The sequence below is a fragment of the Paramisgurnus dabryanus genome, chromosome 11, assembly GCF_030506205.2.
Source record: "Paramisgurnus dabryanus chromosome 11, PD_genome_1.1, whole genome shotgun sequence".
NCBI lineage: Eukaryota > Metazoa > Chordata > Actinopteri > Cypriniformes > Cobitidae > Paramisgurnus > Paramisgurnus dabryanus.
The window spans coordinates 27214402-27230002 of NC_133347.1; the positions used below are offsets into that span (position 1 = coordinate 27214402).

The 15601-nt window shown below is 36.4% G+C and overlaps 1 protein-coding gene across 1 annotated transcript; it reads left to right on the forward strand.

Moving 5' to 3' along the window:
• The first annotated feature begins 4197 nt into the window (after window positions 1-4197).
• On the forward strand, window positions 4198-14760 carry ido1 (indoleamine 2,3-dioxygenase 1). Its single transcript, XM_065247655.2, has 10 exons — window positions 4198-4391; window positions 5127-5222; window positions 5511-5630; window positions 5725-5843; window positions 8495-8509; window positions 9262-9361; window positions 9644-9761; window positions 9855-9906; window positions 10001-10149; window positions 12883-14760. Exons 1-10 carry the CDS (start codon window positions 4299-4301, stop codon window positions 13257-13259), a joined length of 1239 nt encoding a protein of 412 aa, XP_065103727.1. The 5' UTR covers window positions 4198-4298; the 3' UTR covers window positions 13260-14760.
• The last annotated feature ends 841 nt before the right edge of the window (window positions 14761-15601 follow it).

Consider the following 15601-nt stretch of genomic DNA (forward strand, 5'->3'; position numbering starts at 1 on the left):
CGTACCCACCATTGAGGTCTTATTTAACCCAACGTTCAGCGCTCGTTTAGCTCCATACTTGCCGCGCAGACCGATCGTCATCTAACGTCTTAGCACCGCGAGACCGATTCAACAGGAACTGACAACTCAGTATGCTTTTAAATCGATCTCGCGGTAGTGTGATGTCACAAGCCAACAGGTCTGCGCTGCGCCCCATTAAATAAGATAAAGTCTAGATGACGAATCAAATCACAGAAGTGGAACTCTAAAGGACAGCTGCGCGATTCCTCAGTGGAAGTGCAAGAGAGATGTAAGTAATCAAACGCTGATTATTATACAGCTGTTTAATGATTAGATTCACAGCCTTGAACTTGAACACCTGACGGCGCATCGTGCGCGGCGGCGGCACAACGCTTCATCCACCGGTAGCGCGCGTGCACAGAGTTTAAATAAACCCATTTTCGTCTTTTGGCTTAAACGAACAAATTCACATAACATTTGTGAATGTAGCTGTCTTAGTGAGTATCATGGTAAACAACTGATTATGTCTTAACCGAATGTAAACATTTTATTGTGTTCGGTCTAATAAACAGTACCTGTTGAAGCCATTGAAATTAAACAATAGAAAATCAGTCGCTTGTCTTGTCTGTAACTTTGTAAAAAATGATTAATCCATATTTACTTTTAAATAAATTACTTTTTTTGCCAAAAAATCTTAGTTTTGAGCTCTACTATTAAAGTAAGTTTAAGGTTAATTATGGAATTTAGATTTCTTTTACTAAATTTACTTCTTCATTAACACACAGTAAATCGAATGTGAGAAGTTTAAAATTCAGCCTTGCATTATATCTTAAAGCAGGTAGCTCAAAGATGATTATTTGTTACACCTGACCCTAGATAATAAACATGTGAATATTAGCCAAAGCAAAATTCTTATGACAGACAGGAGGCTAATGGACCATTCTAAGGGCCCAATATATAGTAATTTCCTGAAAATAAGCACCATGCATTGTTTTATTCACCCTGTTTTATGCAAACAAAAAACAAAACCATGTATTAACCTCATCTGTGTATTAACCTCAGTTTACTAACACATCCTATTGAATCAGATCATGAGTTGATGATAAAGTAGAATAAATGCAATGCCATGTATAGTCCTCACTCATGCATTAACCTCATAGATTATGACCTTAGTTAATCAATCATACTTTATTCAAGGGAGCTTGATGAACTTTCAGCTCTCTTTCAGCAATGCCCTGATCATAACAATCACATAAGTAACAGTGAACAAAAATAAACTTATCAGAACAAAAATAAACTTGCCAGAAACAAAAATAAACTTATCAAAACAAAAACATCAAACATTTGGAAATTGATGTAGTCGGTGTAGGTTTAGATGGTAAGAGGCTTGTGGTAGTGGCAGCAGTGGCAAAATTTCCAGTAGGCAGCTGCCTGCGCATGTTTGGGGAGAAATCTCACTCCAGACAAATCACCAAAGTTGGCAACCCTGAAAGACACATGAAAAAATGAACCTTGCAGGCATTGAGCTGCTTATAACAACAACAACAACAAAATGAATAGCTAAACACTCGAGTTGCTGAAATACATTCCTCAGACATGCATTGGTTTTATTTCAGTATTAAATATAAAAATACACTTACTTCACACAATAACAATGTTACACACCTTAAGTGTTTAAAGTGTAATGCAACTGTTTCATTAATAAAACATACAATTCATTTCAAAAGAAACTATATTTGAGATAAATATATAGATTCAATTGTAGTTTATTCCACAATCATTAGTCTTTAAAATACATATGACATAACAGTGATTTTGAAGTTAAATAATTACTTCTTCATTACTGCCCAAAGACAGCCCTTTATAGTGTAGTAAGTTGATTTGTATAATGCTTCCCCCTATTGGTCATCTTACATATTATACTTTAAAATCACTTAATGTAATTTTATTTATTTGACTCTAGTGCATGAGGATACAAATCACAAACTAATAAGTTTGGTTTCTAACAATTTAATGACAATTGTTTACACAACTACAAAATGCATAAAATGTTTTTTTTAAACTAGGTACAATCTTGTCGTACTTTGAGACTTTGGTTTTTTTCCAGAAAGGTGTTAGGATATGTTTATAATGGTGCAGTCATTAAATGTATTGAAATACCTAGTGTTTATTTAAGACGATAGTAAGCTTTCCTCTTAAAATAATGTACTTGTATGCAGTAAGCAATAACAATGCATCAACAGCCTTTTATTCTTTACCTTCAACTTCATTAAAATGTTGTTTTCTTGACCATTAACAAGATGTTTTTTTTTAAATAATAATAATTAACCCCTAAAAATTCAGTCCTTGTCCAGACACAATATGAATGTGTCCTTGTCCTCTCAGCCTCTGAAGGAAGACATTTGGGACCCATGGAAGGATGAGAAATTCCCCCAATACTGGAATTTCTGTCATCTGAAAAACAATTAGAAAATAGTGGTAATAACTTCATTTAATGAAAGCTTGAAGGCTTTGCTATTTAGTATTTTGCAATAAATGAACATCAATGAATCTACACATCTACTTTTGATAGATCAAAAATGGGTCATGGAAGTACTGAAAACTTTTTACAGTGATAGTTCATCCAAAAAAATTAATTCGCTATTATTGTGTTGTGTAAACTATATTGCCAAAAGTTTTGGGACACCTGCCTTTATGCACATGAACCTGAATGACATGTCCCCTTTAAGCACTTATTTCACATTTACAACAGATGAAGCAGGTATGTAACAGTTGATAGAACACAGATGAATGTAATGTCAGCAGTTACTATTCTTGTATTGACAGGTGATGGAGGTGATGAAGGCATATGATGGACACACCCCTCATCCTAGGAAACCTAAGAGGCTTGAGCTTCTAATGTCAGCCTCCAATTTGGGACAGAGCATCCCACTGGACCTAGAAAAATGGTAATCCACTGGCTTCTTTCAGGTTCCCAAGATTTCTGATGTAAGTGAATACCTTGAATTGATGTCTGGAATCCTCAAGACAGTGGTACCACTCTACCACTAGATTGATGACTACTTATTGTTATAATTTGTCTCACTCTGTGAACATATTATATTATCAATATACAGTAGAAACTGATAAACTGTTGGAGGTACTCCCGAAAGAAACTCAAACACCTCTGGAAAACAGAAAGGGCATTGGGACTGCACTGCAAAAATTTCTTATTTACTCTTTTTGTCTTGTTTTAAGTACAAATATCTAAAAATTCTTAAATCGAGATTAATTTTCTTGATGAGCAAAATGACGTCGATGGGGTAGGCAAATTGTTCTTGAATTGTTTAGGAATTTTTTTTTTTTGCTTGTTTTTAGCACAAATTCACTTAAATTTGGTAATTTGTGTCTAAAAGAATTGTTAGATATTTGTACTGAGAACAAGACAAAAATACTACGTAAGAAAGTCATTTTTTTGTGTAATCCTATAGTGCCTTGTGGGTGTGGCATAAGAATACTCCTGTAACTGTTTGGTGTATGTCAGAATTGTCAGTGCTGGTAATACCGAGGTCAGGTGTTTGATTTTCAGGAAACACACTATAAGTACATGGTCTGAAGCGCATGGTGCAGCAGGTGCACTTACAGCATGTCTGAATGCACTTTTGCTATTTTAACTACGGAAAAAATGTTCTGCACATCAGGCGCATGGCCCAAAAGAGTTCTCTTAATGAGTCATGGGTGTGTTTTTGGGCATAACGTGCAATAAACCGATCAGAGTATTCCCGTTTTTAAGCTAGTTGTGCTTGCATAATGGCAGATTCCCTACTGTATTTACATGGCAGAATTTGATAGTGCAAAGACTGAATGCAGATCTGCATTCGTCATTACTTCAAATAGGTAATTCTGATACATGCAATGCCAATGACTATCCATTATGACATGTCTAAAATTTACGAATATGTGTGTTCCCTGCAATCGAACCCATGACCTTTTGTGCTGCTAATGCAATGATCTACCAGTCAAGCTACAGGAGCCCAGAAACTTGAAAACATATATGAACAATTTCTTTAACTAACAAATAATTCAAATGCAAATGCTCAACTGAAGTGAGGAAGTGAGGACAAGGTTAATGCTAATGGCGAGAGAGAGAGAGAGAGAGAGAGAGAGAGAGAGAGAGAGAGAGAGAGAGAGAGAGAGAGAGAGAGAGAGAGGAAGTGAGGGAGAGAGAGGGAGTTGCCTTACCTGCAACATAAAGCTTATTCTATAGAGCAGTAACACTTGGCCATTTAAACAGAAAGGCAGTCACTGAATCAAACATTATGGGCACCGAAGGGACAAATATTGAGACCCTGCTGTCTTTGGACCAGTTTCATGTCTCTGAAGATTATGGGTTTATTCTTCCCAAGCCTCTGGTGGGTGCATAAACTATTACATTTTGTTAGTTAACAACTTTATTACTAAGTGATACAATAGATTGTATTTAGTATGTATTGTTTTATGCCATGTGCAAAGCTATATTTAGGTGATTTATCAATGCAGATGCTATGATAATGAAACTATTGTGTTCCCATTAAGTCTTGTGGAAAGGCACAATTTGCTTTATAATCACACAAACCGATCACAATGAGAATGATTTATTTACTGTGGTGTGGGAATGTCTATAACAATTGAAGATAATCTATACATTTACATGTTAAGATGCACTGTCAGGTATTGGTTGTATAATAAATAGACTTTGACACTGTTTGCTTTCTGCCTGACCTTTATCTATTTGCTACCATTTGGTACTATTTTTGCTAGGTATGCACCTGTTATTTATTAACTTTTTTAAAAAGATTAATAAAAAACATTCACTATACTGCAGTATACTGACATAAATGGGTACAAAAGCTGTCATAAGGGCGGTACCCTTTAAAAAAAATGAATATGTACCATTTCGGTACAGATATGTATCTATACAAAATTGTTTGACAAGAAGAGTTGATTTATCTCCTGCAAATAATTTGGACAAAGCAAGAATATAAAAAATGGTGCAAATTGCAAAACATTTGCATTTGCACTTTTAATTTGCACAAAAATAAATTTGCATGGATTGCATGAAAACTTTATAATGCTTAGGTAATTTTCCTTTCGAAACTGTGTTTTAGACAGACCTGCCAGAGTACTTCAAGCCCTGGATGGACATTGCCAAAAATGTCAGTGAACTCATCTCATCCCATTCCTTGCGCCTCAGAGTTCATGATGTATGTATGATGTACAGTATGTATTGCATGCTACATTAAATCTGCAGTAAATTGACAAACACTACACTACACCAATAAAGAGAAGAGAAAATCTGAATCAAAGGAAAGTCAGCCTGTCTTTATGAATAAAGGAATTGTGTTATTCTGAGCTACAGCTATATACATTAATAAAAAAAAATTTTTCAAAAATATTCTGCTTATTAAAATTATAACATTATACCCTTAGTAGTTGAATTCATTTTTGTTTGTGGTGGACTTGAGATATAAAATGTGCAATATCCCTTGCAGATGCCTCTATTGGAGACTGAACTTTTACAGAGTCACCGTGAGCTTCGTTTGGCCCATCTCATTTTGAGTACATTGACTATGGGCTATGTATGGCAGGAGGGGGAAAAAGAAACAGTTAAAGTAATTTTTTTATTGTATTTAGTATTCATCTGTAGAAGACCCAGATACACTTATTATGTGTGTGCTGACTGATGTTTGTATTGAACTCTGTCAGGTCCTTCCACGAAATTTGGCTGTACCATTCTGGAAAGTGTCTCAGAGACTGGGTCTACCTCCAATCCTCATCCATGCCGATTCAGTTCTTGCCAACTGGAAGAAAACAAACCCAGATGGGTAAACTTACTATAATATATTATATTAAATTATGCAAATTAGCTTTTATGTTATCCTTCTCTAGTTGTAACACTTTCCCCCCTTTAGTTTAATTTTTTGGGGGATAATTGCTATTTGCATATCTTGTACAGGTGCATCTCAATAAATTGTGGAAAAGTTCACAGTTCAGTAATTTAACTCAGATTGTGGAACTCTTGTATTAAAGGGACACTGCACTTTTTTTGAAAATATGCAAATTTCCCAGCTTCTCTAGAGTTTAACATTTGTTTTTTACAGGTTTAGAATCCATTCAGCCGATCTCTGGGTCTGACAGTACCATTTTAGCACAGCTTAGCATAATCCATTGAATCTGATTGCACCCTTAGCATCACGCTCAAAAATAAATAAACCGAATTTCGATATTTTTCTATTTAAACTTGACTGTTCTGTAGTTACATTGTGTACTAAGACAGAAAATTAAAAGTTGTGATTTTCTAGGCGGACATGACTAGGAACTATACTCTCATTTTGGCGTAATAATCAAGGACTTTGCTGACGTAACATGTCTGCAGGAGGCGGAATGATATTACGCAGTTCCTGAAAATAGTCCCCTGCTATTAAAAGTAACCAAGGGGACTATTTTCGGTCAGTGCACTGCAAAAAATGTATCTCAATTTAAGAATATTTTGATTTTTATATTAAAAAACAAGATAAAAATACTAAGTAAGACATTCATTTTTTGCAGTGTGCGTAGTATCACAACGCCTGCTGCAGTCATATTACGGCAGCAAAGTCCTTGATTATTACGCCAGAATGAGAGTATAGTTCCTAGACATATCCGCCTAGAAAATTGCAACTTTTAATTTACCGCCAGACCCGAAGATCGGCTGAATGGATTCCAAAATGGTAAAAAACAAATGTTTAACTCTAGAGGAGCTAGAAAATGAGCATATTTTCAAAAAAAAGTGGAATGTCCCTTTAAATAAATTCAATGCACACAGACTGAAGTACTTTAAGGGAAGTACTTGTGGTGATTGTGGTTCCTGTTCTCGAAAAATTTGAATACAATGCCAATCAGCTAAACACCTGCAAACATTTCCTGAGCCTTCAAAATGGTCTCTCAGTTTGGTTTACTAAGCTACACAATCATGGGGAAGAGAGTTGTCCAGAAGACAATCATCAGAAGACACCCTTAACAAGGAGGGTAAGCCACAAACATTCATTGCCAAAGAAGCTGGCTCTTCACAGATTGCGGTATCCAAGCATGTTACCAGAAAGTTGAGTGGAAGGAAATAGTGTGGAAGAAAAAGATGCACAACCAACAGCTTTGAGAGGTTTGTCTAGCAAAATCGATTCAAGAATTTGGGTGAACTTAACAAGGAATAGCCACCACACCCAGACGTGTCAAGAAATTTGGCTACAGTTGTCTCATTCCTCTTTTTAAGCCACTCATGAACCACAGACACGTCAGAGGTTACCTAGGCTAAAACTGGAATGTTGTCCAGTGGTCCAAAGTCCTCTTTCAGATGAGAAAAGGTTTTGTATTTGATTTGGAAGGGTGGAGAAGCTAGTAACTTGAAGTCCAGTGTTACGTTTCCACAGTCTGTGATGATGTGGGGTGCAATACCATCTGCTGGTGTTGGTCCACTGTATTTTCTGAAAACCTAAAAAAAAGTTTACCAAGAAGAATTATTAGAGCACTTCATGCTTCCTTCTGCTGACCAGCTTTTTAAAGATGCTGATTTTGTTTCCAGCAGGATTTGGCACCTGCCCACACTGCCAAAATTACCAACAGTTGGTTAAATTGCCATGGTTTATGTGTGCTTGACTGACCAGCAAACTCACCAGACCTGAACCCCATAGAGAATCTATGTATTGACAAGAGGAAAATGAGAAACAAGAAACTGGAAAATGCAGATGAGGTGCACTGTCAAATAAACTTGGGTTTCCATACCACCTCAGCAGTGCCACATCACCTCCATTAGTATACAGTAAATGAACATACTTTCCAGAAGGCCATATGAAGTATTATGAAATATTCTGATTTGTTGAGATTAGTGTGTTTTTGTTAAATGTGAGCCAAAAAAATAAAAATAAATACTTAAAGTACTTCAGTCTGTGTGCATTGAAATTATTTAATACACAAGTTGCACAATTTGAGTTGATTTACTGAAATAAATTAACTCTTCCACACCATTGTAATTTACTGAGATGCAAATTGGTTCACATCTTGGAAATGTACACGTCAGTGTTTCTGCATGTTAGAGCATTGCGTTAGTAGCACAAAAGGTTGTGGGTTCGATCATAAAATGTATACCTTGTAGTCGCATTGGACAAAAGTGTCTGTACAGTAAATGTGCAGCTACTTTCAGTCATAGCTCCCAGATATTCCCATAAGTATAGATAATTATATGAGAAAATACATTCAGTTGAACACATGAATTACATTTTTTTATTTAAATGCCAAATCCAAAATGACTCTGGTGGGTTAATAATCTAAAGTAAATCAAGTTTGTGAGAGAAAACATTTCATATTCTGATCTTATGTCAGTATGGTCATATTAATGATGATATGAGACTGATCCAATGACCTGAGATATGAACACTGCCCTGCCTAACCATTCCCTGTCTATTTTTTTTTTCATGCACAATTGGATACTGATTGATCCCAGACCTTTTGCTATGGAGTAAGTATTTTGTTGAATAAACAGAAATGTTCACTACACCCAAAGCAAAAACAAACTTCCTAAAATGTTTAGTGGAAGTATTGAAATCATTATTACTATTGTTCACAAAATGAACCCAGAAATCAACTTTAAGGAGACAAATAAGGGCACATTTTACATTTATAATATTTATAGGATGTACTGCAGATACAGTATAGAATAGATGATAGATGAAATGTAATAATGGGTCAGATTTTGACTATGTATTTGCATACACACACAGTAAATATATGAATATTCCTAAAATCACATACATTAAATGTTTGTTTTTATTCTTTTATATATACATAGATACATATGTATAATGAGACCCCCTCAAATATCATGAAACTTTTGTGAGGGGGGCACCTACCTAAAATGTATATAAAAATACTCGGGCACCATGTTGGAGATCCCTTCCTTAGAACCTTCTGGAGGGTCCCTGGACCCCAGTTTGAAAACCCCTGTCTAGGGCATAGCTAAAGGGGATCCCAACAAATTACAAAATCAAAAAAATTACTAATGAAAAGAACCAGCAGAGGGAGCCATCTCATTATGTTTAATGTAGTAATGTAAATAGCCTCAGTGTGCATTCATATCCTCACTGCAGTGCAGTTTAAAATTAAGTCAGGAATAAATACCACATAGATCGCATTGCAGACCACTTGTTTATCTGGTTTTTGGCTGATGTTTTTGTTATTCAGACTTAAAGTTTTGACTCTTTCTTCCTGTAGCAACTTGGAGTTGTTATTGACATTGCCAGGAGGCGAGAGCGTGCGAGGTTTCTTTCTGGTTACACTTCTGGTGGAGTTGGCAGCTGTCCCTGGCCTGAAGGTCTGACACCTTTATTTCCTTTTCAGTTCACAGGCAGTTTAATAAGATGCATAGTGGAAAACATGATTGTGAGTAATTAACATTGATTTAATGATACATTAAAAGGCAAATCAGAGAAAAGAAATTCTTCAAAATATCTAGGCAAGGCTACTGTTACTGTGGAATAGCAATCCTTTGCCACTACTATACCATGTATGATAAAGCCATAGGCCTATGTGGTCAGAATGTTATTTAGAAATCACTCTAATCTCAGAAATAAAAGAACCGTTTCTTTTTTTACAGGCAATTCCTGAAGTCCTCACCGGTGTCCATTATAATGATGTTGCTATGGTCACCAAAGCTCTGAATGTTATAGGCCAGGCCATCGACAGCATGAAGCAGACCCTTAAACTAATGCACGGTAATATTTTCAGATGATAAATGAGCTCAGGTTTATTCATGAATTCATTTCAATTCAAGTGACTTTAATACGTCACTTTTTATTATGCCACAGATTATGTGGACCCCTCCGTATTCTATGGTATCTTGAGGATCTATTTGTCTGGGTAAGCATAGATTTTACAGCTCTTTGGTTTCCATGGACATTTCTCTGAATCTATAATATTTTACTTTACTTATGCACATGTGTTTGTGTGTCAGATGGAAAGATAACGCATCAATGGCAGAAGGTCTTGTGTATGAGGGGGTTCAGGAGAAGCCAATGGAGTTTTCGGGGGGAAGCGCCGCCCAGAGCAGCACCTTGCACTGCTTTGATGGGCTACTGGGAGTCAAGCATGATGGTGATAGTGGTAAGAACTATCGATTTGCATACAGAGTAATTATAATGTATAATTCATTCCCCGCCAGGCTTTTTTTAATTCATTCCCCACCAGCCATTTTTTGAGAAGTTGCCTGTCAGGATTTTTTGTGATTTTCACAAAAGTTTCACAAAATGCCTTCCAGGGAAATGTTCTTCTAAAAATATATAAACATACAAATATATCAAATGAAAGACGAGACCCGCTGCTTTCAAACAAACAATAAACAAACAAACAAAACGGGAAAAAAACTTAAATATGGGTATTTTTCTTTTTTTTTTTAAATTGCAAAAAGCTGAAATAATTGTATTTTTGTGAAGGATTCTTGTTAGAGATTAGATTCAGAATGATTATAACATATACAGAGTTAAAAATTAGTAAATAATTTTTTTGCTTTAGTTTTTTATAAGGGTAAGTGTGGCATCTAGTGGATAATTGTGGTCTTACAGATTACCATAAAAACTCTTCAGGAACATTTTGTATGCTATTTTTTCTCTTAATTGACAAGATAACTCGTCAATGACAGGGAAAGAGTTTAAAAAGTTGCCTGCCAGTATTTTTTGTGATTTTCACAAAGGTTTCACAAAATACCTTCCAGGAAAATTTTCTTCTATAAATTTATACACATACAAATATATATTGAATTAAAGAACAGACCCTCTGCTAATAAACAAATAAACAAACAAACAAAACAGGAAAAAAGTTTTATCCTGTCTTTATTTGTTCTATTTTTATAACCTCTCAAATATGGGTAGGTTTATTTAAAAATACAAAATTTCTAGCAAAAATACTGAAATAATTGCATTTTTTGTAAAAGACTTTTGTAAGATATCAGTTTCAGAACGATGATCAAAACACACAGTTTCAAATGTTGTTGAATAGCTGATGCTTCAGTTTTTTATAAATTGGGTAAGAGCGCCACCTCGTGGATAGTAGCGGAAATACAGATTACCATAAAAACTTTGTTTACATGTTTTATCATGTAATGTTTAAAGGGGACAGAGAATGAAAAACCATTTTTACCTTGTCTTTGTTGAATAATGGTAGTCTACCCGCATTCACAAACATACAAAAAGTGCTAGACATGCTAAACATCTCAGTCTCATAGAAATTCCTCTTTTAGAAATGTCAGCCAGAAAACTGCCCAATCTGAAAAACTGATGCTTATGACATTACAGGCATCTCACTGCCCCTCCACTTTAAAATAATTTGCTACATTTTTAGAGTGGCAGCAAAGTCAGCCAATCAGTAATGAGATTGCAAGTTAAGCCAGTAGGGGGAGCCAAAGGCGAGAAGGCATTACAGACCCAAACAAAAACATTTTTGTCTACATGTCACATCACAGAACAAGGACAAATACCCCGTTCAATCATTCTATGTCACCTTTAATGTTAATCAAATTAAATGCATGTTTACTATATGTGAACCCCAGTAAGACTAAGGGGGTGTTCACACCAAGGCGTTTAAACCCGTCTGAAATGCCAGGTGGACGCCGACTGTGGGCACTTGCCAGTATTGTTTCAGCTGAGTGCTTTGGTTGCTAAGATGCTTCTGCTTTATCAGTCATTGAACGATGCGCCGGTTGGTTCTTGTGATATTGGTCCCGCCCCTCCTTCACTCTGATTGGACGGCTGAGTGAGAAGTGACATTGACAAAGTGTTTCACCCAAAGTTGAACATTTTTCAACTCTAGGCGCTCCGCGCTGAGCACGGAAAAAACCCAGAGTGCCGGCGCTCAGTGCGGACAAAAAATGACAGCTCCATTGGAAACAATTGAATACATGCGGCGATCGCTGGCGTAAATGCTTTGGTGTGCACCCCCACCTAACAGGGCTCTAGGACAGGGGGTTTCAAACTTTATAATGGGACCCCCAAATAGGATGAAACTTTTGTGAGGGACCCCCCTACCTAAAATATATAAGAATACATATTTTTATGTATAGCAAATATCATTGGCTACCTTTAGAACATATTAGAAAGATTCCAAGCAAATATTTCATTTGATTATTTTCTCCAACATTTTCTGGGGACACCTAGAACCTCCTGTCCCGGACTTCATGCTACAGTACATTATATTGTTATTCTATTGTTATAGAGAAGTATCTTTATGCAACACATTAGTATTTTATAATGGTTTAAAACATTTCCACCATAAACACAGTTTGACTGATGACCGTATTTAAAACATTGAACAGATTTTTTTATTGTAAAAGAAGAAAAAATTCTTTGCTGAAGATGAGGCGAACATCCAGATGGAGTGCCACAGCTTGCATACACTCTTAAAAATAAAGGTGCCTGACAATGCCAAGAACCCATTTAACTAAATGGATCCATAAAGAACATCTTCTGTTTCACAAAAGCTTCTTTGTGGTGAAAAAGGTTATGAAGAAATGTTTTTTTTTTTAAATAACCTTTGACTGAATGGCTCTTTGAGGAACCAACAATGAGTCTTTGCTGTGAAGAACCTTTTAAGCACCTTTATTTTATACCCCCCCCCCAAGGCTTAAGGATAGTCCTAGACTAAATAACTTTCACTGACAGATCATAAAATATGCCAGTGCCATAGATTGCACATATATGTATATAAAACATGCATAAACATCTAAGACCTAGTCCTGGTTTAAGCTAAGCCTTGTCTGTAAAACCAGGCCAATATGTCTGCATTTACATTATTGAGAGTTATTTGATCATTACATTGAGAATAATGTTTGTTTTTGTGAATCAGGTGCCTTCCTGATGAGAATGAGGGACTACATGCCCCCCTCCCATAAGCGTTTCATTGAGAGCATCTCTAGTCATCTATCCTTGCGCAACTTTGTGCTTCAGCAAGCAGATGAACACCTAACACACACGTTTGAGCAGTGTATAGCTCGACTGGTGGACTTACGTAACTATCACATCAATATTGTCACGCGTTTCGTCACTATACCGGCCTCTCGTGCCAGACAGCTCCGGGCTAATGGACGTGATTCGGTCCAAGAGCTCGACGTGATCAGTGAAGCCCCTACAGCCCTGGAGGAAAGAGGGACCGGAGGTTCCGGGATTATGAGCTTTCTGAAGAGGGTAAGAGATAAAACCAAAAACACTTCCATCTCTCAGTAAACTGGTGTGAAACCAGACCCATCGATGACAGCGATACAGCAGGCGACATCTGAGCTCAAAATGTAATGAACACAAGAGGAAGTTCAGATCGAGATTTGTTTCCTACTTGTCATATTTTAGAGAATTAAAAACTTAAACTTGTCCAACAGGTTGTTAGTATTTTTGAATTCGTGTAGTAACCATGCTCTGTCTTTCAATGTGTAACAATGATGGCTTTAGTGTAATACAACAACAACAACTACTCATCAAAGCGCGCGTGATCAGCGGAGGCACGCGGTGCGGAGCGAAACACAAGTATAAACAAAGCTTAAAGCTCCCGTTCTTTCTGTGTTTTTGAAGCTTTGATTGTGTTTACAGTGCGCAATATAACATGTGTTATAACAAACGCATTATTTTTCACACAATTTACTTATCTGTATAGCAATATTTGTTCTTCAGTGATGTTGCGTCCTTGTGTTCTCGCTCTACGCATCATTAACCGTTGAAGTTCAATCCGATTCTTAAAGTAAAGAGGACGCATGAAAATTTGCGCTGAAATCGCACACATCTCAATTAGGGCTGGGCAAAAAAATCGATATTTCGATTAATCGTTTTTTAAAATGTGGTCGATTCAGAATCGATTCTTAAAGAGCAGAATCGATTTTTTTCTTTCATATTTATTTCTGCAAACATTAAACGAAAGATTAACGTAAATCGAATTACTAGTCTTCTTCACTAGATGTCACCCTATTTTTTGCTTTGTGCGAGGTTACCAAGGAGCGAGAGGCAAGCCTGTCATTCATTAATTCAGTGCTTAAAATGGCGGTTTCAGGTGCTTCATCGATTTTAATAATTAATTACCCACTTGAAACCTGCTGTTCACTGTTCTTTTTATTAGTATAGTATTTGTATTTAATCTATATTTATTGAGTTGAATCGAGAATTGAGTATAAAAACTGCCCGAGAACCGGAATCGAAAATTGAATCGAGAATCGAAATCGAATCGATTTGACAGCTTGTGAATCGAAATTGAATCGATCTGGAAAATCTGAATCGATACCCAGCCCTAATCTCAATTCTCACAAGTGCATTCTTTGTTCTCGTGACCTTCTGAGTTCGTTCTTCCAAGGTCGCCAGGCAAGACCATTCTCCACGAGAACGCAAGTCGGTTCTTTGCGTTCAAACAGCCTAACTAAAGTTTGGGATCAGGAAGAACGTGACCTTTAAACTTGGGGATTTAACCACTTGGCATTACAGAAAAAGGCACAAATTATACCTGCTTTGTTGATTTTTATCTTAAAACAGTTTACATCATTCGAATCACAAGAATTTCAGCTTTCCAAAGATATGTGACATGTTTAGATTTTTGTTTTGAGTTGTTGTATTTGATGAAGTTGTCTGTCAAATAATACAGTGTCCCTTCCACGGTACACTGGAATTTTAATTTAGCTGACGATCATATTTCAATGAAAATGTATTAAATGATAAACATATGCCATGCCAAATAAAGCATTTTCACCAATGGTGTTTGAATTAAATTCAACTGTATCTATATGCCATGTTATATGTTATTCAGTCCGCTGCCATGTTTATTTCAAACCAAGGCTGTGAGAGATGGACGTCCAGAGCGTGCGCTTTAATCCTATTGCTTTATATCAGGATGCTGGCCATTCACCCATCAAATCACCGAACATGCATTGTTTTACACATTTTTACAGGACAAACAACCTCAGAAAACGTGGATGTATTTTTTCCATTATGTAACATTGACTTAAGAACGTGTGATTGACTTGATAACAAGTTATTTGCGTAATAGTTCAATGTGCAAGAATTGCTCCCCAAAGTTGTGTTATTTGGTTAGAAATAAATCTTACTTCTGTTGATTCCGGTCAATGTGCTTAAAAAACTTACCAGAGAAAAGTTTTTAACATATTCATGCCTTGCGTTTTTGTAATCTGTATGAACTGGCGCCCTGATCTCACGAGAAATCGTACATATTTTACGAGTAGGCTTTCAATTTTATTTATATAGAAAAATGGGATGGCGCAGTGGTTAAGACACATGCCTTTGGTGTGAGAGACCGGGGTTCGAATACACTGTGACACACCATTGTGTCACTGAACAAGACACTCTGACATGTGTAGTATTGTAAGTCGCTTTGGAAAAAAGCGTCAGCTAAATGAATAAATAAAATAAAAAAATCTTAAAACTTAAACAGCACAATACAGCGGTTAAGATTAACCATATAGCGAGCGCAGTAAAAATGTAACCTATGTAAGAGTGTGCTAAGTTAAGCCAATGTCAGCTTTGGCTGGGTATTGGCAAGGGGCTCACGATACGATACATGGGTCATGATACAATGT